Genomic DNA, 23,418 nt, shown 5'->3' with positions numbered 1-23,418 from the left:
CATTGTGATGGATGTTTAAGGGAATTTGGACTTTGTTTTCCCTCCTATATATATTTCTGTGAAACAGGAAGCCATGGCTGGATAATTTCATGTTCATAATCACCCTGGAGTGCTCAAAATTATTTTACTCATAAGAATTTCTAGGGGTACCAATAATTGTGTCCAACGTGTATTTGAGAAAAACATTTATTTCATAATGAGATTTTCCCCCATTTTCAATTGCTTTAGTTCAATGAAAAGTTAGATTTTTTGTGATTTTTTGTGATTTTTTTTTTTTTTTATAAAAGATCAAAAGGATTAATAATGCAGGTTTATTTTCAGAGCCTTCTTTGATCATATTTACCAAGGGTGCCAATAATTCGGACCACGACTGTATATGATCAAAAAAGTAAATGTGACATGACATATTACAATTTAAAATAAATATTTTCTGTTTTAATATTTTTAGAATGTAATTTATTACTTTGATGCAAAGCTGAATTTTCAGCAGGCATTACTCCAGTCTTCAGTGTTATGAGATCCTTCAGAAATTATTCTAATATGCTGATTTAGTGTTTAAGAAACGGTGGGTCAAAAGAACAGCATTCATTTGAAAAATAAATATTTTTAAATGTCTTCCACTCTGGATCATTTCAATCCATCCTTTCGCAATAAAAGTATTCTTTAAAAATGAAAAATATTCGTACCAACCCCAAATGAACGGTAGAGAACATGAATGTTAAATGTTACCTTGGTATGTAGTTTGGCCAGTTGCTTGTCATCTACATAGCTCTGAGTGTAAACACGCCTCTTGTAACGGAACTGAAGTCACACAAATGAATTAAACCGGTAAATGAAAATAATAGCAACATGACCTAATTATATAATAAGTGAGAGCTCTAAAGCATTGTGGGATGCAGAAGGATGTACACCTCTAGATACGGTACAGGTGTGACCGTAGGGAACTGATACTCCCTGAGCAATCTCTCCTCATCAAGGAACTTTCCAGCGCGTCCGTTAAAGGCAGGGAGGTAGAGGCCATAGTTAAGCACATCGGTCAGGCTTTGTGTCAGAGTGACCAGAACTCGCTGCTTACAAACCCACACTGGAGCCTCAAGGTCCAATCGCAGGCATTTCTGAAAACACATATATTACAAACTCGTCATATTCCTACAGTAGTTTTGCTCTTATTTTGGTATTTATGCATATTTTATTATTTAGATTGACAGAAACTAGATGAGGCGATATTTACCAGGATATGTTGTAGGCTGGACTCAAACCTGCATCACCCATATGAGAACTAAGGCCTAAAGTGATTACATGAGCTAACTGCTGCGCCGCAGCTCTGACTAGGCCAGGAATAAGTTTAATTATTAATTTGAATCTTGCTTCATCATCAAGTGTCTTGAAATGCCACAATATTTACTGCAGCAAATAGTTCAAAACTATTAAAAAAACATGATATCTGTCCATTAAATAATTCATCAAAAAGCACCAGGCTTTAAACTTCACTTAAGATCATTTAAGAGATCAAGCCTGTACTATTTGTTGTTGAACATTTATTCATAATCAGTCAATAAGAATGTGCTGTTAGAACTCATGGCATCTTCTTACTTAAATTTACTGAAAGTGAAGTGGTGTTTGTGAGATTTGCACTGTAAAAATAACGCCATTTAAAGAAATATTTTATTATATAAAATAAAAACATAAAAAAAAAACACCACCCATTTAAAGGAATAGTTCACGCAAAAATGAAAATTCACAGAAAATGTACTCACCCTCAGGCCATCCAAGATGTACATGAGTTTGTTTTTATAAACTACATCTTGGACAGCCTGAGGGTGAAAAAAATCATCATAAGCCACAAGTAATCCTCCTGACTCCTCTCAATCAATAAACGTCTTGTGAAGTGAAAAACTGTCTGTTTGTATGAAACAAATCCATCATTAAGGTGCTTTATTTAAGTTATTTAACTGTCATATTTATTTTGGACTGTTTTGGCTTATAAACAGTGCTTGATCTATGCTTATTTTTGTAATGATTCAAACAAGATGGCTTTTTAACAGGAGAAAGCATATATTACGGATAGAGGATTTGTATTTTAGCTGTAAGCAATGGTTTTGAAGTTAAAAAACGTGTTAATGATGGATTTGTTTGTTACAATCACACAGCTTTTCACTTCAGAAGATATTAGTAGGTGAACATCCTGTGGATTACATGTGGAGTATTGTGGTGTTTTCATCAGACTCTGATTCTGACGGCACCCATTCACTGCAGAGGATCCATTGGTGAGCAAGTGACGTAATTCTAAATTTCCACAAATCTGTTCCAATGAACAAACAAACTACACCTTGGATGGCTTAAGGGTGAGTATAAGCAAATTTTCATTTTTGGGTGAACTATTCTAAGCAGAGGGTGAAAATACGAACCTTAAAGTGCTCATGAACTGCCTGTGTTTTTTATTTTATTTTATACTGTTCTCTGAAGTCCAATATTATTAAGATTTTTACATCAAAAAACATCATAATTTAGAAAGTACTAAGGTATTTTTTATCCAGTTTTTAACCCCCTTCATCAGAACGCTCTATTTGAATAGGCATGGAGTATCGTAGACTCAGAAGTAAACACTCACTGTTATGATTGGCTAATAGTTGTGTGTTTGACAGCCTACATCCCTCACAGATGGACGCTGCAGTGATTTAGGTTAGAACGCGTTAGTTTCAGTTTTTCTGAAAACCCTGTGTTGAATCGTGCCTTGTTTGTAAACGAATCCACGGTAAATTGAAGTGAACAAAGGTCCAAGTTCTTACTGATGCAGTCTGGCACTTCATTAAAAATAAAGTTAATCAAATTAAGTTTATTGTTTGGTTTCTGCGTAGAACATAGATCTGCATTCGCCTCTCTCATTATTTACACTACATGCACGAATCGGTGGGCGGGGCTAAACAGGCAGCGATGTAAAAGCAGGCGTTGATGTTCTTCTGCGGAGGTGGTGCTTATCCACAGTATTACATCATAGAGCTGAACATTCCAAAAGCTGTGTTTTGGCAAAATACCTTCAATATAAGCTGTTTTTATACCAATGAGAAAGTTTTGAGTTCTGAAACTTACAGGATGTTTTTATAGCACAATGACCTCTTATATCGAAAGATCAAGGGAATTTAGATTTCTCAGTTCGTGACCCCTTTAATAGAGGTGCAAGATACAAAACTCAACTTCAAAGTACCCCAGTCGGACATTGACAGAAAGCAGGGAGTTACGCTGGATGCCGAAAAGACTGTCAAAATAGAAAGGTATGTCTGCAGTTTTGTGTTTGACAGGATTATGTAAACATGTTACACATGCAAATTTATTCAGCAATTAAAAAAGTCCACTTTTGGATGACACCATATATGCAATCGACATGCATGCGGCATCTTTCAGCACAAGTGACTGTGGATCCCTGTGCAGAAAAATGCATGCATGTAGACAACATGCTGTAAGCCTCTGTCACACACCCCTTACTCCCACGCAGAATCAACAACTCGGTCTGTACCAATCACTGCCACTCTCTACTCCTGTGCTGCACTGCAGCCATTTCAAAGAAAAGAGCGAGCCTGCATATGCATATGAGGAGCGCTCACCGTTTGCTGCAGATCAGGGATTCCGATGCGGATGACAGCTGCATTTCCGTGGAGATCCTCCATAGGTTCGGAGGTAGATTTAGTCCCAGGAGAGGCCCGAATGCTGTCATCTCCGTGATTACCATTGGTAGGGGTGTGTTGTTGCCACCGCCGGTCGAGAGCCTCATGTTTGCCGTTGGCAGGTGGACTGATAGGCATGCTCCGGGAGAGTGTGTGTGTGTGTGTGAGTGTGTGTGCGTTCTGCTCAACACGCCGGCCTCACAACCCTACAAGACAACATGTACCTGTCAAACTCATTCTAATGTACTGTTTAGGTTGTTTTTGGGAGATCTGATATTAGATGTATACTAGTAAGAAACATGTGCTCAAAGTGTGCATTTGTGGCTACTAATGTCAAAGTGTCACATCTTTACGTAAACATGGAGATGACATTTACCACAAATCAAGATAAAATGATGGGATGAGAGAGAGAGAGAGAGAGAGAGAGAGAGAGAGGAACTCCATTGGTTGTGAGAGGTTGCCATGGACACTGTGAAGCAGATCCACTTGGGAATAATGGAAATTGAGGGAACCCTGCATCCCAAGTTACCATGGCAACTCAGCACTTTGCTTGTTCTGGTGCGCTACCACTTCCTCTTTAGAGACAGCTGTGCAAAATCACACACACTCAATGTCGTCCCTCCGTTTGGAGCATCGCAAGCAACAAACCACCAGTACTCTTGAACTCTTGACACCCATTTTAAATACTTAATCCTCTGAAGTATGATTATGTGCGCTGCAAAAAGTCATTTTAACCATTCAGCGTGTGATGTTGCATCCAAAGAATCATAGGCAATTACTTTAGACCGTTTCCCATAATTCTCTATGTCTGTCCTGTTTATATGTTATTGTTCATTGTATATATGACAACATTCCCAGCAATGTTTGGTTCCCACATTAAATTTTAATTATAAAAATAATGCCTAAAAAGAACGTTGTGATTTAGTTTTCAAATAAATAACCTAAGGGAAACCAAATGTTAGGGGAACGTTCTGTGTTTGCCTTGAACAGTCAACATGTCTGATTTACCAACTGTATGACTATTATCTTTTATTGCAGTGAAAAATGTCAGGACTCTGTCTGGTTTGATGAAATATAAACATTTAGAGTTATTATGTGTTATTGTTTTGAAGTAAAAAGATTCATTTTGCATGCTTCAGAGGGATAAATGCCTTGTACATTTTCAGCCACACTAAGATTCAGTGAAGGAATATGCATTATTCTTTTACCATACTATTATCACAGCCGGCCACATGTAGCCGTCCACCTACTCACTCATTCCAATGCAATCACACACAAGCTAAAACATTTCAGACACTCTTGACTATTGTCCACAGAGACAGAAGGGAAGTCCTCAATTACGTAACAGACATTGTCACAGAAAACATTAGATGGAAAATCCCTGTAAAGAGCAAGTATCTTTTGCATCAGCATTGTTAAACTATACGACCAACAGAAACCTAACTAAGATCTAAAATGGCATGTTATGACTCAACTGAATTAAAATACTGAAATATAAAGGTCTGTGATCACTAATAATCAATTAATCAATTACATAAAATGATATAGAGATTCTTCTAGGCAGTAGTTGTAACCAAATGAATTGTTTTCAGAAGAAATCATAACAAAAGTTCCCATGATGTCTCATGAAGTTCCCAGCCATTCCCATGATGCTAAGACGTCCTGAGTGGTTTCTAAAAAGTTGTTAAGTGGTTGCTAGGATGTACTGAGTTATTGCCTACTGGCTCAAGTAGTATCCACCCATAAGGCAAGACATTCTGGCAAGTTTCCTTCCTTAAGTGTAAGCATTTTATCTTCTTGCAGGCAAAATCGTAAGTCTAATCACTTAGAAAAGTAATAGCACACTCTCTTTAACGTTCCATGTCACTTATGGTGCAAAACGAACAAATTGCATGCCAAAGTTTAGTATTTAGATATTTAGGGGTTTGTTAAAATCCCCAACAGGAATGAGCAATAGTAATATTTCTTTAGCAAACACCACTAACAAGCTAGATGTATTGAAAATAAGGAAACAAGGAGGAGTTCACCTTTGACCTGGACTTCCCATGTGAGGTTCCTGTACATTGGCAGGTATTTCGAACTTTTTCTGTCTTTATTCCAACGGTTTTCTGCCAGTATTCCACAATGCGCAATTTGTTTTTGTAAAAGAGCAGGGCCGAATGTTTTGGCACTCCCTCTGAGGTCTGAGATTTCAGGACACTTTAAGCCCAACCCTGATGCTGAATATTCCCGAGCAGGAAAACCAAGAGGAAATTACAGCAGGAAGGTCTCCAGACCATCTCAACCAACCAAAAGCATCGTTCGAGGAACTCCACCAATAAGCAGCCAGAGTTCAGCATCTCGACCAATCACCAACGTCTTTCTATAAACACCTCAGGTGAGGCTATGCTTAAATAAATCATTCTGGTTGTAATCAACATCTCTGACATTCCAAATGTCAATCAATACAGCCTGTTCAAATGCCACTGTAAATTTAAGATGGATAAAATATAGCAACAAGAGATTATATGATTCTTTGATTAAATAAATAAGAGATTTTATTTATGCTTGATGCTGGATAATGCATTTATCAAAGCATGTTGCGGTCACCGAAAATGATGCCAGTCTGAATGAAGAAATAATAAAGCCTTCATAATCCCATCAATTTTACATACAGAACTCCCACATATTCCCACTTACACACACACACACATTCAAAGCAGCACTATCATTTCTTTAATCCAGCACTGTTACAGTCTCCAGAAACTTCCACTGGACCTGTTTTCATACTAAGCCCTTCTAGCTTTGTAATTTACTTCCCGTGATCTCAGCCCAACTTCCTGCCCTTCTTCCTGGCTGGATTGGGCCGAGGCTCCTCGGGATGTTTTTGCAGGAAGTATAGGAAAGGCTGCACGCCTCTGATAACTCCACTCTTTCCTCGGGCGATACAAAAATTCACCTCACACACATGAATGTGGAACAGAAATAAAGGCTACTGACACCCACACTCCTTCCTACAAATCTCACACACATGCAGTTACAGAGCAGTATCGTTTCTATTTCCACCGTACATTAGAAGGGCCTCTAACGCGATTACAATATAGCACTAATATTGTAGTATAGTTCTTTAATGCTGAATATATCAATATTTGAAATCACATATGAAGGCGCTGTGATAGATGACAGCGGCAAAAAGTCCTGATAGGTTTCATTTCCTTTTGATTTCATCAGATCAAGGCGAAATCACATGAGTGTGCTGCTTCTGTTACATAAGCCACACCTTGACGTCTGGATCTGTGGGTAAGAACCTGACTGAAGTTATAAGACTGGAGCCGTTCTTCAAATCTTTGAGAGGTCTCTCTGAAATGCATTAATTTGGGTTTTGGATAGTTTGACAAATAACATGTATATTATTTTTTTTATTTAAAAGAAAATAATTTAACTTTTTTATATGTATAAACAGTGGGGACCAAAGTCTTGTCCAATTTTTACAAATTCAGCATGTTTATTCATTCAAAAAATGTACAGTTTTTTTTTCCCATTACACATTAAATTATCAGTATAATGATTTTAGCAATAATTTCAGAATGTCTTGGTATTTGGTTTGTCCTTCTTTAGTTTTATGAGCACAAAGACTGCTTTGTGTCAAACTTTATGATCATGTTCTCCAGCATGATTTGAGATGATCCACAGAGCATCTTGAGCATCAGTACAGAATACATTTGAACAGTCACATGATCGATGTCACAAATTTACTTATTCAGTTAATTTCTGCACTGTCAGCCATTAATGAAACCGGTGCAAAATCCTAAAATGAATGGTTTAAATTACAATTTAAATGACGGCTTTTCAAAGATTTTCAGAATCTGTGGACGTTTATGGATGTCAATTAAAAAAAATTAAAATGTGATCATCCCTTGCAGCTCATTGAAATAGTCCTGTACTTTGACAAATTATTTTAGAATATACTTTTAAATTCTAACTATATTTTTAAATCTTAAAAGTATAAATATTCTATGCAGTCTCAATTATTATGGCATAAATCTAATAGCATGTATAATTATGCAAGAATAGACAATTTGAGGTATAGTAACCATATTGAAGGAAACCGCTTGAAATGTTATACCAACATCGTTTTACATTAGGACTTTGGTTAAGATCTTTCTGACCTTCTGACAGGTTAGAGCAATGAATGCAATCTCAAGCAATGTTTCAAAGTTTTAAATGCAAATGTGTTCTTAATGCAAGTAATTTAGTTTGGCTTATATTCTCCTAAAGTCAAGTTTCAAAGTAGCAATTACAAATCCTCCTAAATGCAAAACTTCTGCGTCGAGTAACTACACAATCAGTTTCTCCAACATTCATAATTGCACACGCACTCACTCACAAATCCCCTTTGTCCCTCACTCCTCACATGGTTTTCTCCCACTTTGGGGCTCTTGTCACCTCCGTATACAGATCCAGGGACAGTATGATCAGCCAAAGAGTGCTGTGAGCAATAATGATGTGTGTGCGCGTGGGCGTCTCACCTCATCGCCGTCTCTGTTCAGAGCCTCAGTGCATCTCCATATCTCAGTGTGAGAATTCACATGCTAAGAGCTGTCACTGCATCCCAGTACCACTGCACCTCTCCAAGTCCTCGCTCATCACTATGGCAACCAGAAAAATGGTTCACCAGGAAACTTTGCCTGCTTTTAAAGGGCCAAAGCACAAATCTTGGGCGAGCATCCTCCTGACGGGTGTGCAAAAGACTCAAGGCGCGCTCATGCACCGAGCGCCACACAGATGTTTAAAGAGAGGGGAGATTGAGTAGGGGAGAACAGCAGAGAGAGAGAGAGAGAGAGTAAATTAAGGAGAAGAAACACAGAATGTGATGGCTTAATGTGTGGGCGTTAGGACTGAATAGATTGGCCTCAGTCACGACAGAAATTAGGACGTAAGAGAGTGACAGGTAAAGAAGGTAAGGGATGATGTTCGTCCGTTCTGCAAAATGCAACTCAATGCAAATCAGAGATTAGGCTTTGCCTGAGGGAAACCTATATAGAGTGAATGCAACACTCATTCACACATCCGCTTGCAAACACACACACACATATTTAGTCTGTTAGGAAAAAGTGTTCTGTAATCCCTGTAGTGATGCCCAATGAAAATATCCGCATCTGCAGAGGTGCGCTGACTAAACATGACACACAGAGAGCCTGAAAAGACACAAATTACTCTCATCTTCCAACAAACAGTCATTTAAACAACCTAACACGCACACAATTCACCCAAGGATGTGTTGGAAATCATAAAACTTACCTAATAAAACCAGGGCATGCATTCCACACCATCTCGACTTCCTCTACGAGGGTCCGTCTCTGCTCTGTGAAAGTGTATAAGTGTGTTAATGTGTGTATTTGGAACGTATGTGTGTGAGAAAGAGAAGAGAGGGAGAAAAGAGGAGAGATAGAGGGAAAGGGAAAGAGAGAAACAGAGGGAGAGAGAGGGAAAGAGAGAGAGTGCGGAGGCAGAGAGACTGTTACTGTATGACAGGAATGCTCAGCTCAGCCCACACAGTGCAAGCATGATACACTGACTGTGTGTGTGTATGTATGTGTGTGAGAGAGAGAGAGAAAGAGAGAGAGAGTATAGGGAGAGGTTCAGTCTCCCACTTCTTTGCGTGGGCAAGGCCTGAATCTCACTCACAGTCTCTCTCTCTTCTCATCAAGCTATTACAGGAGAACAGCAGAACTGGATGGTAAAAAAGGGGGATTGTGAATGAGAAAGCCTGGGGGTGGGAAGAGAGAGGAGAGGAGAAGAGAGAGAACAAGCCCCGCCGATGGTCTCGTGGCTGATTGGTTCTGTTTTATGACATAAAAAGTTTGTCAGCAAAATCCCGGAGCATCAGAAGCAGGGGATGAAAGGTTCCGTGATCGCCATGGCAACGCGCCAGATGTAAACATCAGCACGGTTGTGTGGGAGTCCTTTGTTCGGTGTGTGTATGGAAAGACGGTCACAGCAATATGATCCTTACGAGAGGTCAGGGTAGCGACATATAATTATGTAATATGCACGCAACTGCAAATCTGATACAGAGTGACACTGAATTGAATGGAGAAATTCACACACAGGTAAATGGCACAAAAATCAGGTCCCCAAAATGAAAAGAAATTAATTATATTTTGCACAAATATTATTTATTTATTACTTATTTTGCCTTTTTTTCATGGCAATTAAGCACATTTTCAGACTTTTCCAGATGTTATAGCCTCCTAAGACATGGAATATTTGTACTTAAATAATTTTAAGAAGAATATTTAAGAGCTGCAAAAAACTTAGAAAGTGATGAAAGGTGTGATAACCTAAAAATAGATTTCCCTGACATTTATATGAAATATAATGAATATAAATTTGATGTTGATTGCATTATGCTAATGAGAATTAAAAAGGCAATGTGCATAATATCATGATGGCAGTGCAAAAATAAATTAATGGTCCTAAAACAGGCCTCACTTTTGTTATTGGTGCAAAATATATATATATTTTTTCCTTTCTTTTGATTTTCGATTAAAATATGATCTGGACATATATTTTTCATGCAATTCACCCACAGCTGCAAACACAGAAGGCAGCTGTACGAATTAGTATGTAAGTGGTCTTAGAGCATGACACAAGCTCTAGTTGCTTCCAAATTAAACGGTTGGACAAAAAACACAACCAGCATCCTCTTAATCACTGAAACTAATAAAGCTTAATGATTTATTCTGAGTGTGCGGGAGAAAATGCTTACAGTGGTACAGGAGAATGAGACACTGGGGAAATGTGCACATATTGCACACGGCTACTCATAACTAAGATTATGAAAAGCATTATAAGTTAGTAGTCTCAGAACAATATCAAAAGTGTCCCTGAGCGCAGATGCACGTGCAGCCCCTCCCATCACTGCAGTGTGTCCCCAGCTTGAAGCTGCACGAGGAGGCCCTCTCATCAGAGCTCTGTCTCCCCAGCACGGAGCTGCACAAGGAGGCCCTCAGAATTCTTCTGAGTGCGTTCTGTGCTGCGCTGTGCTGTGTTTGGGGGCCACCTCCTGGATGAGATCGATAAATTCACTCTTCTCCAAACAGGCTCTGCACTCCTCCCCCCACGAGGCCAAGACTCTCTTCAGCTCCAACACTCGCATTTTAGACAAAGCATCCCTGCTCCAGTCAAGAACAGGATGCTCTGTGTCATAAGAACAAGAATGTCCATTTTAAAACCTTTGAGACTACAAATATTTCAAACCCTCTAATGCAGTGTCAGGACTCTTATACGTGAATACGCCCTACCGTATCTGAGCTCGCAGATCTGGCCATCCCTGCGCTGAAGTCTCTGGCAGATTTTGTGGACAGGAACATGTGCACTGAGGGGGCGACTCACCTCACCTGTCACTTTGGCTGCAGCATCATTGGAGGCTCCCAGGTAATAACACTGAGGTGAAAGGGGAGAAAAATTTGAATTACAATTCAGTATATGTCATATAATCTCTATATTTTCAAAGATGGGCCAGCAACCAAAGAAGAATAAGAACCAAACTGTGCTTGTTTTTATGTTCTTACAAGTCGATTCTCTTTCCCAGTAGTTTCAGCGCAGGCTCTGATCAGACCCTCCTCCACCAGCTCTGGGGACAATTCTGTGTGTCTGAGCACCAGTGAGTTATAAAGCCGCCCCAAAAACCCCACGCACACTGCAAAACAGACACACACATACTAAATAAACAGAGGTTTATACTGGAGGGCTGAATTCATATGATACTTATATAACAGGGTTTCTGTGGATCTTAAAAATGCCTTAAGTCTTAATTAGAAAGTCTTAAAATTCATACAGTCATGGCATCTTCCTCAGTATTTTTGTTTTGTTTTCTAAACATCTAAATATCCTTAAATCAAGATACATTTACTTGAGATGCAAATTAAATAGGCCTATGTAAAGTCTTTTTATTCTGAGAAATTGAACAAAATTAAGTGAGTTTATGATTAAAACATGAACATCTGTCAGTTGGGAATGAAAACTTGTTTTCCCCTTGAATTAGGTTGGTTTTTCTCAGCCTGTTCTTGATTTAATCATAAACTAAATTTTGTTCAGTTTCTCAGAAAACAAAACTTTATATGTTCAGCTTGCATCTCAAGTAAACGTATCTTGATTTAAGGATATTTAGATATTTGTAGGCTATTGAAAATTGTAGCGCATGCAACATTTAATCCCATGCCATTAATTTTAATCAGTTTCTCATCATTTTGCAAAGAATCTTAAGACATTTGCACTGGAAAACAATAAAAAAATAAGGACAAAAAGAACACCACTTTTTTGCATTGTATTCAAGCTATATTATGTATTGTAAAATCAAAAATAAATTGGCAATAAATTGGATTTTCTTTTCTTTGAAGCATTGCTAATACAAGACATTTTCATTCAGAGACGATATGCTCCATTCAATTTATTCCCTACATTTTCTTAATCTTAAATGTCTTTAAATTTCTTTAATAAGTCTCATGAAACCAGAAAACGTTATATAATAACTGTTAGTATTGATTCTGCACAATATAAACGATGTTTGTACATGCATTGAATAATTGTATTATAACGCATATACGCCATATTTAGGATTAATATAATATGGGTTTTTAGTTTGGAATCCAAAACCAGCACTCACCTCTTCAATATTGACTTCATACAGTGAATATCTTACATGCACTATGTGAAAACGCTCATGCACTTGTGCAAAATAGCTCAGCATAGTTCAGGTGACTATTTTTAAACTCAGGGGTTCATGCGCATTGCAAGCCAAGCTGACCAACCTCACCTTCGCATTCTTCTGCATCAGTAACTGAGAATAAAACAACACATAAAAGCAAAATAAACGGGGTGGCAAAGGAGCTGGTTAAAGACATGACTCTGTGCGCTTAAAAGGCGCTTGTGCGCACTTTTAAGTGGACTTCAATACCCAGTACGCAACACCCACCGGCGCTGCTTTGGAGCTGTTTCTAAATCAGGCGCTGCTCTCTTGACGTTCCAGTCGAGGTCAGAGCAGCGGCGCTCTGATTGGTTAATAACGCCGCCCGTCATTTGAAGTCCATCCCTTCTCATTTGCATATGAGCACCGGCTTCCGGTAAAATTCTTCGGAAGCATGGCTGCTATCGGGGTGCACTTTGGATACACATGTGCCTGTGTTGCCGTATTCAAGGTGAATTAGTTATGAGTATGAATCATTTTACGTTGTTTAATCAACGCAAATATATCGGCAACGAAACAGACTAATAGGTTTTGTTTGTGTTGCTGAATAGATAATAGTGTTACAGACAAGCCATACCAGATGCAATACAGTTTATAATAACAGTAATTGTTTTCATATAGGATGGGCGAGCAGATGTTGTGGCAAATGATGCAGGGGACAGAGTCACTCCAGCTGTGGTCGCATACAGAGACACTGAGCAGGTAATTGTCCCATGATGGACATCTAGAGAATCAGATTGCAGTCAATAATCATTATACAGCTCTCTCATCAGCACCAAAAACAGAGAGCCTTTAACATCTGTAAGGTTAAGAATCAAGCATAAAATAAAAACTTAAATTCATAACTACAAAACATATATCTTGTCTAGTGAATAGTATGAAAACTGTGTCTGTATTATGCATATTGCATATTGTTTCTATATTGCATAGTGCTTAATTTTTTTATAATAGCTGTGTACATGCATTATGTTGTTTGGACACTATTGCCCCATAATTTGCCTTATGGGACAAATTTAAAGTATAACATAATATAATAATGCTGGGGATTGGATTTAGATGAATGAGCTCATGCCCAAACCAAAATGCCTATAAATCCTGCCAACAAACCAGTCTGATTTTATATATATACACATTTGTACGTATATGCATGTATATATTATTAAATATTAAAGTGTTGTACGATGTCTTGATTCATTTTTTATGATTTAAGTTAAATGTTAATAAATGAAGCAAGAACGTCAGAGCATATCACGGTCTGATGGTTTTAATTAATTTGTTTTTCTAGATCGTGGGAATCGCTGCTAAGCAGGGCAGAATACGAAATGCCACCAATACAGTTGTCAAAGTGAAGCAGATCCTGGGCAGACAGTAGGTTTTTCATGTTTTATGCTTAGAAAGACTATACTGAGAATATTTTCATATATTTATTTACATAAAGATTCAATGATTTACATTATTCTGTAGATAAATCACTGCATAATGTTTATTTAGTCAAATTAGCAATAGCGTAATAATAATACATTTATATAAATGATAACCACAATATAAAATTCGTTGGGACTTATGTATTTGACAGCTATGATGACCCAGATGCTCATGCACACAGAGAAGAAAGCAAATGCATTGTAAGTACATGCAGTTCTTCTTAAATACTGACGGAAAAAATCAAAACAGTAACTATAAAATCAAAACCACCTACTCATTTAAAAGGTGTATATTTTCTCATTCTTTCCTAGGTTGTCAACAAGAGTGACCTGCCCAGATATGAAATCGACACAGGAGAAACGACCAAGTATGTGTCACCTGAAGATGTAGCTAAATTGATCTTCCATAAAATGAAAGGTACTTTTTTAATCCTTCATTTCTTTTCATATTATGTTTAACGTAAACCAGTCATAATTATTTTATGTTTCCTGCAGAGACTGCCCAGTCGGCCTTGGGTTCAGATGTGAAAGACGCTGTCATAACAGTGCCTTTTGAGTTCGGAGAGATGCAGAAGACTGCACTCAGGTACTATATGTGCTTGATGTGTCCGTAAAACATTTTTGAGATGAATGCAAATTAATATAAATGATGTAACGCCGTTGTCTAACTCCATAAGCTGTGTCTGGGAAGATGTTTTATAAAAGTCAGTGCTGTGTTGTAGGCAAGCTGCAGAAAGTGCCGGGTTCAATGTGCTGAGGCTGATCCACGAACCCTCCGCTGCCCTTCTAGCTTATGGAATCGGGCAGGATTCACCGTTGGGGAAAAGGTAAGAGTTTTTGCTTCATCTCAGATGAATGGTTTCTTCTAGCTTGAAAGCCTCATTCCCATTTCTCATTTCCTCCACAGTCATGTGCTGGTGTACAAACTCGGAGGCACGTCGCTCAGCGTCACCATCCTGGAGGTGAACAGCGGAATGTACCGGGTCCTCTCCACACAGACGGATCACAGGACCGGAGGAGAGAGCTTCACACATGAGCTTGCACAGTACCTCGCTGCAGAGTTCAAAAAGTCAGTAGATATCCTGTACCTCACATTTAACTTTTAAGTGTGTGCTTTGACTTTGTTGTTATAATGAAAGTGACACTGTTAACTGGAGGCTGTTTGCAGTTGCCAAGCAACTTCACAACTTTTAGAATTTGAAGTCTTTTGTTTTTAACTCAAGTGTTATATAATGCAAAGCAGCTTTTTTTTGTACTGATGCAAAACCTTTCATTCATTTATGAATATTATCTCTTCGTTTACATCGATTCAGTATTAATAAAAAACTGATTTGGTGAAGCTCCATTTAATTATCAAGGTAAATTAAAAAAGAGAAAAGTTTGCAATTTATTATACTTTATTATCAGAAAATAAGCATTTTACTATATGTAATATACTTGTGTAATACTATAATATACTTGTGAAATTTATATTGAACCTTAATGACAGTAGATATTATAACATACACTGCTGTTCAACAATTTGAGGCCAGTTAAAAAACGGTAATATTGTGAAATATTATTACATTTAGATATGTCTTAAAATGTAATTTATTCCTGTGATGGTAAAACTAAATTTTCAACATCATTACTTGAGTCTTCGGCGTCACGTGATCCTTCAAAAATCATTCTAATATGCGGATTTGCTGCTCAAGAAACATTTATTTTTATGCATTTTTGTGAACTGATACATTGTCTTCAGGACTCTTTGATGAATGGAAATGTAACAGAAATGGAGAAATATTTTGCAACATCATAAATGTCTTTACTGTCACTTTTAATCAAATAAATGCATCCTTGCAGAATAAAACTATTAATTTCTTTCAAAAAACTAATTATAATCTTACTGACTCCAGATTTTGTTCATACTGCACACCACTACATGGATGTCATTACTGTTATAAATCCTATTGTGTGTTTGTCATGTGTGTCTCCAGGACTTTTAAACAGGATGTGACTGGCAACCCTAGGGCAATGCTAAAGCTCATGAATAGCGCTGATGTGGCCAAACACACACTCTCCACCCTGGGCGGTGCAAACTGCTTTGTGGACTCGCTCTACGATGGCATGGATTTTGAGTGCAATGTCTCACGGTGAGATCAAGTTCAAAATGAGTATTATACAGAAAATGTTTCATTTTGCTTATCTCTATGTCTCATATGCTTCTGTCCTAGAGCCCGTTTCGAGCTAATATGCTCTAGCCTTTTTAATAAGAGCATTCAGCCAATTAAAAGTCTTCTTGATGAAGTAAACCTGTCCACCTCTGACATCAACAAGGTGAAATCTTTTTAATACAAATGTGTGATCATTAGAGGGAGCTGTAGATGTCTATCTCAAATTTCATGCATAAAAAATCACTTTGTGATTATTACTGAGCCTTTTAGAGGCATTTTAATACACTCTTAAAACTAAAGGTGCTTCACGATGCCATAGAAGAACCTTTTTTGTCTAAATGGTTCCATAAAGAACTTTTAACATCTGAAGAACCTTTCTGTTTCACAAAAGGTTCTTTGTGGTGAAAGAAGGTTCTTCAGATTATAAAAAGGTAAGAGAGAGATGGTTCTGAATGGTTCTTTGTGGAACCAAAAAATGGTACCTCTATGGCATCGCTGTGTATCGCACCTTAATTTTAAGAGTGTACAGAGTAAATAGTAGATTATTTAAGTGTTTTACATCTAATTATAGCAAGAATGGCATCCCAAAACCTTAAACTAGGCCTTTCCTGTCTAAGGTGGTTTTATGTGGAGGATCAGCTCGTATCCCGAAGTTGCAGCAGATGATCAGGGATTTGTTCCCAGACGTGGAGCTGCTGAACTCCATCCCCCCGGATGAGGTGATTCCGGTCGGCGCTGCCATGCAGGCAGGCATCCTGGTCGGAAAAGACAGCCTGGTGCTTGGAGAAGATTCCATCACTGTGGACTGCTGTGCCAGCGACATCACGGTTAAGGTGGGGAGCTTCAAACCATCAATAGAGCTTCGTTTTATGGCATTTTAGCACACGATTGATCAGTAAATTGCATCTTGGTCTTTCAGGAAGTGGATGACTCCGGAGCGGAGGTTTTTACGGTTTTGTTTCCATCTGGCACACCTCTCCCTGCCCGCCGCCAGCACACGCTGCAGGGTCCTGGCAGTCTGTCGTCAGTGAGTCTGGAGCTGTACCAAGCACAGCGACCAATCGCACAGGTTGGCACTCTTTTAACGGAGATTTCAGTGCAAACCTAAAATTAAATGAGAATTTTGGCCTGTATTATGCATTTCGGCTGATTTCTCCTTAAGGTTATTATTATTAAATGTGACTCTTAATTTTCTAGATTGTGCTTAGAGACTTGGAACCTAAAGAGGAGCTGCATGACGTTGTCACAGTGCTGACAATGAAGAGGTAATGAAATAAATGAATACTTTTATTCAGAAAAGAATTAAGATGCATTATAAATGTTTTACTCTCACTTTTGATCAGTTTAATGTTGAAAAAGATTTTTAAAAAATGCTGTTTTGAATTTTCTATTTATTAAATCAAAAAAAAAATTACAAGTTCCACAAAAATATTGATTATAATTAGAAAAGATTCTTGAGCAGCAAATATATTAGAATGATTTCTAAAGGATCGTGTGACACTGAAGACTGGAGTAACAATGCTGAAAAATCAGCTTTGTGTCAAAGGTATAAATTACATTTTAAAATGTATTAACACAGACAACAGTTATTTTAATCAATATTTACAATCAAATAAATGCAGCCTTAATGAGCATAAGAGACTTCTTTCAGAAACATTACAAAAATCTTACAGACTGCAAACTTTTGAACAGTGTATATTTAACATCATACATTGGCTATTATTTTGTTGTAGAAAATAGTTTTTTGCTGTTATTTTGTTACTTGTGTAATGACATGGTGCCATTTACAGTAATATTACTGTCATACTCAACTCTGTCTGAGAACTGTTTCTGATGTGTGTTTACTTTTCAGAGATGGTTCACTGCACGTTACGTGCACAGAGCAGGGCAGCGGCAGATCTGAGGCCATTACCATAGAAATGGCTGCTGCAGCATCTTAAGCTTGAATCACGCCGTCAACGTAATTCCATACAGTAACCGAAACACCTGCATCTCATGCTTTTTGTGGTTTTCCACTGCTCTAGACCTTAACTGAAGCAAACAAGTTCAAGTTCTTGTCAAGTTAAAGGAATATCTCACCAAGAAAGCAAAGTTATTCACTTGCCCTCATGTTGTGCCAAACCTGTTATTTTTCTTCGGAATAATTATTATACAGCTTTTGCCATACAACAACCATTCATAGTGACAAAAGGAGAAAACTAGTTCTTTGTCTTGTTTGGAGCTTGGGAGAAAAAAAAGGGTTTAGAATATCATGAGGGTGTGTGAAAATGCAGTTTTCCTTTGTTTGAATTATCCTTTTAAATTTTAATTCTATACTTCCTTTTGCATTTTTTTTTTTTTTTTTACCAGAAGTCATCTTGTACTATTTTTCAAGCCTGTTGTCTGTGACCAGCAGGTTTACTGTAGTTATTACCATGTGCCTTCATGTACCTGCATCACATCAATGGGATTCATATGTGACAAGTAAAATAACTAGATGAATTAAGGAAGCCTGTGGAGTTCACTCATACCATTTAAAGTATGAACAACCTTATCAGACTGAAGAGAGACTTTCATATGTTGTATAGACCGAAGAGAAACAGGTGCAGGTGACTGAAGAGATACTAATCTGGTGCAGTCACATTGAGCAGGTGCAAAGGGATCACACTTTTTTTAAAAGCTGTTCTCCACATTTGTCGTCTGTAACTAGTATGCAATAAAGATCACAAAACACAGAACCCTGAGTTTGTTTTCAGTACAGATACTTGCTACATTAACATCAGGTTGGAATTTTTGCAGTTACGTGACTCCAAATTTGAAACAAATGTAGCATGGCAATAGAAAAAAACATTCAACGTTATTTTAGTATTATTTATACAGTATTATAGTATTTATTCATATTTTTAATTAGTTTATTTTATGTTTTAGTAATTTTGTGCTTTTGTCATTTTTTTTTATATTTCCATTTAGCTTTTGTTATTTTAGCAATTTAGTTCAACTTAAAAATTAGCAATTGCTATAAATCTTAGCAATTGAAATAAATAAAGTTTAGGTTTTTGAAGTGTTTTTATTCATATTTACATTTTATTTTTAGCTTTATTTCAATGAACAAAAACAGCTTTTAATAGTTTTACTTTAACATTTAAAACTATGTATTTGCTTGAACTTTTCATTTATCAACTCAGAAGTATTGAGAATTTATAAAGATATAAAACTTAATGAGGTAAGCTGTCGTACAACAAACCAGAAGTTAATATTCAAACATGAAATCAAAAAATCTGTCTTATGACCACTTCCTCTCCTGCTGCCAGCTTCCTGTACAGTTCCTTCAGGTCTTCCGGTTGTGGGACTTTGGACCCTGGTGTTGGTGGAAGCTCAAAATCTGATGATACCTGTGAGTCTGATTTCGGCTCCATGGCTTCTTCCTTCTTGGGTTTGACGTTACGGCTGTCAATCACATCTGACACCACCTCGCCATTGGTCCCTTGGTTACTCTGCTCACTAGTAACGGCCTTACTTTCATCCACTTGGACAACAACAGTGTCCATTTGACTGAGGCTCTCCGTCCCTGCATCCGATATATGAGTGGACTGTGAGGAAGTCAAGTGAACGGAGCTGCTGTCATCCTCATCTTCATCCTGAAACAGCTCAGGTGACTGAGACGCTGTGTTTTCGGTGGAGAGCGTTTGAGTGTTGTGGCTGTTCTGACTGTTATCCAGTTCGCTCTCATCCGTCAACACTGGTTCCGCCTTGAAGAACTTTTGCCAACAAGGCGGAGCTGTTTTGGATTGGGTTGGGACTGACTGAGTCAGTTTTGAAGATGGCATTTCTGTGCAAGGTGGAGCAACATCAGATGGGTGAGGTATAGGAGGTTGCTCAGTATCATCTTTATCATTATCGTCATCATCATCATCATTTGATTCAGTGCAGTCTATGTAATTGGACGAGTGTGTGGCAAGACAGGGCTCTATGAAGGAAAACGTTTGGTCCGTATCATGAGAATCTTTTTTAGGGCTATGAGGCTCTTCACTAACGGCAACCTTGGTCACGGTCATTTTTCGCCGCCTTGGAGCTGTGGAAAGCTCCTCAAACAGGTCATTATCACCGTCTGAGCCTTAACGGAAAAATATACAGTACAAGTTTAAAAGCAATAATAAAAGTTGTATTAATAATGAAAGCTACTCGTACCTTCTGATGTGCACCTCTTTCTGGTTCTTTTGAGGGCCCCTAGTGGTTTGTAGACAATCTCCTCCCTTCCAGACTGTTTTCTACGCAATGGCTTCAACCTGAATTTAAAAAAATAAATAAAATAAATTTATAGTAATTATCTAAAATCTTATGACAACACGGTACCAAAAAATAAGGTTTCTCCTTACAGCTCCATGACGTCTACCAGTGTCTTTCCCAACGGAATGACATTAGGATAGATGTTAACAGGACAGATGTAGGAGAGAAAATCCTTAACCTAGACACAGGAAATAGACAGGATTATAAGACGCAAACATTGTTTATGGTGTGTCACATGAAGAATATCTTTCTCGCTGGGATTTCTCTCACCTCCAAATAAGAGGAATGAAAAGAAAAGCATGCTCTGTAGGAACTACTTCCCATCCTGAAAAGAAAGACACTGTGAATAAATAACTAAAATATATAATTAAATTGAATAAAAAATAAAGTTTTTCACACACACACACATATATATATATTTAAAAACATTGTTGCATGCAAATTCATTCTATTTTTATTTTCAGATTTCCTGTACCATCATCTAACATTTAAAGTTGATCTTTTAAAGATTACATTTAACAGTGCTATTCAATTATTAGTGTTTTTAAAAAATCTGAAAATAAATATCCATTTTCAATACTGTACTTTTAAAATTTTTAACACTAATCTCAATAAAATTAGAAAATTTTAGTGTCTTATTTTGATAAGATAAATATTAATACAATTTTAATCTCGCCCATAACATGAAACTAATAATCTGCAGCTGGAATTTTAACATCAATTCTTTGTGACTCACTTGACAACGACGGAGGTCTTTCTGGTACGTTCTCCAAACCATATGGTTGAAGGTTTGATGCTGATTATGTTTAGAGGAACGCCATCCGGAGCCGTGGAGCCACACGGTAACCTGTTTGCCCTGAAGAACTCCTCATCCTGTGAAAACCACCATTGTGATCTCTGTCTAGGACATATATGATGGTGTCATTATGCAAAGGTCGAGCGTACCTTGGGGTGCCTACAAGCGTGAATCTGTGTTGCACGGTCGGTGGTCACGTGGCACAGAATTTCAGGCATTTTTTTGAACATATCCAAGCTCTTCACGTGTATCTATAATAAAGAAATAGTGTTAATGTTTTAAAACAATGAAGAAAGAAAACTAAAACAAAAAAAAATCTATGACCTGTGAGCTGAACTCTTGTCCCAGATTGGTAAAGAGGTACTCGTAACCATATGCTGCCTTACAGTTTAACCAAACAACATGGTACGGACTCTGAGAGATCCAGTCCTGGACCAGCTGCCTTATCCCTGCCAAACAAGCCTCCTAAAACAGAAAAAAAACAAACAGTTATGAATGGACTTATGAACATGCTCGAACCTGTATATGATATGATGCAGGAGAGTAAATGCTTACCCTGCTTGGGATCTGATGATACTTGGGATCAAAGAATGTGGTGTCGATATACACACTCTGAATGTCTTTTACCCTGCAGCACAAACATTTGAATGCTATTGTTATATAAAAAATGTACTATACTTATTTTAATATGTGATATCTGAATACCTGTCTCCAGAGTGCAAGTACTCCATTCTAGCTGCGTCTCCGACAGCCAGTCTGAAGTCCCCTGTGTAGAGCACTGTACCCTGAGCACCCTCAAACAGAAACCTGTGTTTAAAGTCAATATTAATTCAAAACTGACTATTTACGTTCTTAATGCATGCTCGTGCTCTTATTTTGCTGAGGTTGCTTACATGACTGATCCTGGACAGTGTCCCGCTGGAAGCAGAGTAACAACAACATCCTCTGACTAAACAGAAAAACAAATACAACTTCAAATCATAACTCAGAAACACTCTAAAGAATAAACTAGGAGCTCAACACTCACCTCTCCAGTGATTTCATCAATCAGAGATATGTGAGTGGGACTGTCCAGTTCTAGTGGGACCTAGTATGCAAAGATTCTCATATTAGGTTGTCTAACAGTTAACAAAATTATTTATAGAGATATGTCATAACGGAGATTGGTACTTACAATATAATCTTCCCAGAATGCATATCTGGGGTTATTAATAAGGAGCTCCTTTGTGACAAATGAACAGTACAGCTTGACTGTTAAACTAATGGAGACAATAAAGTCAGATTCTGTGTGTTAACATTTTTAAAAACTAACATTTATGCAACAAATTAAAGCGTAAAAAGGTTTAATTGATATACGAAAAAAGGGTTATTATATTTGAGATCTGTTAAATTCTTAATGTTTTTAAAGATAAACTTTAAACTATGATGACAGCACAATACATCTAAATGCAAAATAGAATAGAATAAAACTTACATTTTGTATATAAAAACATTTTAAGGAAGTAATACAGTTGCATCAAATGTATAACTCACAAAAAAAGCTTGTTTAAAAACAATAAATGTAATTCTGAGACAAAAGTAATGCATATAAAAACAAAGTAATGTATTAACAATAAATGTTTAATAAGAAAAGGATGTTTGATATGTCACAGAGGTTGGATTATGTACAACTAACACTCACCTGAACTTCAGTTTTCTCTTCAGTAAAGGTCCTTTCAATCCTTTCATATGATCTATTAGATATAAACAACATCCAACAAAAGAAAACAAGCAAAACATAAAGTCCATAAACTAACAATGTCCTTTATATACGCACCTTTATGGCAGTGAGAGAGAAAATAAGCTCTGGCGTGTAAATTCTCCCGGTCAAATCGGTCCAGAGAGATGGTGGGATACTCCTTCATGCGGCCAGCAAACGAGCTCATGCTGACTGCACTGAGTTTGAGCCGATAAAACACTGAAAAAGCAGCTGAGAGCTCAGCACATCACTGCCAAACTCTTTCAGGGCGAGACTCAGCACCCCCGCATCTCTGCACCCCTCTCCTCCTGGCATCGCTTCGGCATGAAACCACGTGATTCGGAAATAAACATCTGTAATATGATAGCGTGAATAGTACAGCGACATCTACTGGACTCGAAAACAATCCTTAAAACGTTGCAAAAAGCCAGAGTAGTCGGTATAACGTTACTCTAAAACAGAAAAAAATGCGAACAAAGTATCGCAAATAATTATGCATCTCCTGGAACTGTTCGGTTTGTTTATTCACAGGCAAATTCCCGGGAATACTTTTAATTGGCCGTCAAACAGTGGAATTCCGGGTGGGTTTTCGATTGGCCATTTCTCCCCTTTTTTTTTTTTTTTTTTTTGGCTAGCTATGTTGCTAGG

At 37.6% G+C, this 23,418-nt stretch overlaps 4 protein-coding genes across 7 annotated transcripts in view; 1 reads left to right on the top strand and 3 right to left on the bottom strand.

The window, feature by feature from the left end:
- Positions 1-3,800, bottom strand: part of LOC306861467 (SH3 and multiple ankyrin repeat domains protein 3-like) — a gene marked incomplete at its 5' end in the record, with an annotated part of 32,215 nt that extends 28,415 nt beyond the window's left edge. For both annotated transcript variants that reach the window (XM_079403721.1, XM_079403720.1), the window contains 3 exons: positions 730-801; positions 912-1,115; positions 3,603-3,800. In XM_079403721.1, the coding sequence (XP_079259847.1) occupies positions 730-801; positions 912-1,115; positions 3,603-3,800 (474 nt within the window). The remainder of the gene's footprint in view (positions 1-729; positions 802-911; positions 1,116-3,602) is intronic.
- Positions 3,801-10,187: 6,387 nt separating this feature from the next.
- LOC306861280 (cerebral dopamine neurotrophic factor-like) lies at positions 10,188-12,650 on the bottom strand. Its single transcript, XM_079403465.1, has 4 exons — positions 12,463-12,650; positions 11,219-11,346; positions 10,949-11,090; positions 10,188-10,844 (listed from the first exon to the last, which is right to left on the bottom strand). Exons 1-4 carry the CDS (start codon positions 12,548-12,550, stop codon positions 10,654-10,656), a joined length of 549 nt encoding a protein of 182 aa, XP_079259591.1. The 5' UTR covers positions 12,551-12,650; the 3' UTR covers positions 10,188-10,653.
- A 104-nt stretch (positions 12,651-12,754) lies between these two features.
- Positions 12,755-18,687, top strand: LOC306861176 (heat shock 70 kDa protein 14-like). The gene is made up of 14 exons (XM_079403311.1): positions 12,755-12,844; positions 13,015-13,095; positions 13,679-13,761; positions 13,970-14,018; positions 14,130-14,235; positions 14,313-14,403; positions 14,540-14,644; positions 14,725-14,886; positions 15,794-15,949; positions 16,031-16,133; positions 16,588-16,803; positions 16,890-17,039; positions 17,168-17,235; positions 17,823-18,687. Exons 1-14 carry the CDS (start codon positions 12,788-12,790, stop codon positions 17,908-17,910), a joined length of 1,515 nt encoding a protein of 504 aa, XP_079259437.1. The 5' UTR covers positions 12,755-12,787; the 3' UTR covers positions 17,911-18,687.
- Positions 18,668-23,346, bottom strand: LOC306861175 (protein artemis-like). Of its 3 annotated transcripts, none has more exons than XM_079403308.1 (14): positions 22,849-23,346; positions 22,714-22,765; positions 22,207-22,291; positions 22,060-22,119; positions 21,926-21,981; positions 21,738-21,839; positions 21,588-21,660; positions 21,357-21,497; positions 21,182-21,283; positions 20,973-21,109; positions 20,507-20,561; positions 20,326-20,414; positions 20,138-20,235; positions 18,668-20,063 (listed from the first exon to the last, which is right to left on the bottom strand). In XM_079403308.1, exons 1-14 carry the CDS (start codon positions 22,955-22,957, stop codon positions 19,219-19,221), a joined length of 2,004 nt encoding a protein of 667 aa, XP_079259434.1. In that variant the 5' UTR covers positions 22,958-23,346; the 3' UTR covers positions 18,668-19,218. The 3 variants fall into 3 exon arrangements, with proteins under 3 accessions (XP_079259434.1, XP_079259435.1, XP_079259436.1); XM_079403309.1 differs by having other exon boundaries at positions 18,912-20,063; positions 22,714-22,753; positions 22,849-23,102; XM_079403310.1 differs by having other exon boundaries at positions 18,912-20,063; positions 21,926-21,950; positions 22,849-23,096.
- Positions 23,347-23,418: the final 72 nt, after the last annotated feature.

This window comes from Barbus barbus, assembly GCF_936440315.1.
Source record: "Barbus barbus genome assembly, chromosome: 42".
NCBI lineage: Eukaryota > Metazoa > Chordata > Actinopteri > Cypriniformes > Cyprinidae > Barbus > Barbus barbus.
The sequence above is the reverse complement of the archived record's forward strand: the minus strand, read 5'-3'. Positions and strand labels throughout refer to the sequence as shown.

Bases quoted from the DNA above. Each gene is read 5' to 3' on its own strand.
- LOC306861176 (XM_079403311.1), top strand. From the start codon at position 12,788: ATGGCTGCTATCGGGGTGCACTTTGGATACACATGTGCCTGTGTTGCC. The intron at 14,645-14,724 runs GTAAGAGTTTTT...TTTCCTCCACAG, and splicing joins GATTCACCGTTGGGGAAAAG to TCATGTGCTGGTGTACAAAC. The intron at 16,804-16,889 runs GTGGGGAGCTTC...TTGGTCTTTCAG, and splicing joins CCAGCGACATCACGGTTAAG to GAAGTGGATGACTCCGGAGC.
- LOC306861175 (XM_079403308.1), bottom strand. From the start codon at position 22,957: ATGAGCTCGTTTGCTGGCCGCATGAAGGAGTATCCCACCATCTCTCTG. The intron at 22,292-22,713 runs GTGAGTGTTAGT...TGTCTCCATTAG, and splicing joins AAGAGAAAACTGAAGTTCAG to TTTAACAGTCAAGCTGTACT. The intron at 21,110-21,181 runs GTACGCTCGACC...TGGTTTTCACAG, and splicing joins ACGCTTGTAGGCACCCCAAG to GATGAGGAGTTCTTCAGGGC.
- LOC306861280 (XM_079403465.1), bottom strand. From the start codon at position 12,550: ATGTCTTTAACCAGCTCCTTTGCCACCCCGTTTATTTTGCTTTTATGT. The intron at 11,347-12,462 runs GTGAGGTTGGTC...TCTGTTTTGCAG, and splicing joins TGATGCAGAAGAATGCGAAG to TGTGCGTGGGGTTTTTGGGG. The intron at 11,091-11,218 runs GTAAGAACATAA...CTTTCACCTCAG, and splicing joins CTGGGAAAGAGAATCGACTT to TGTTATTACCTGGGAGCCTC.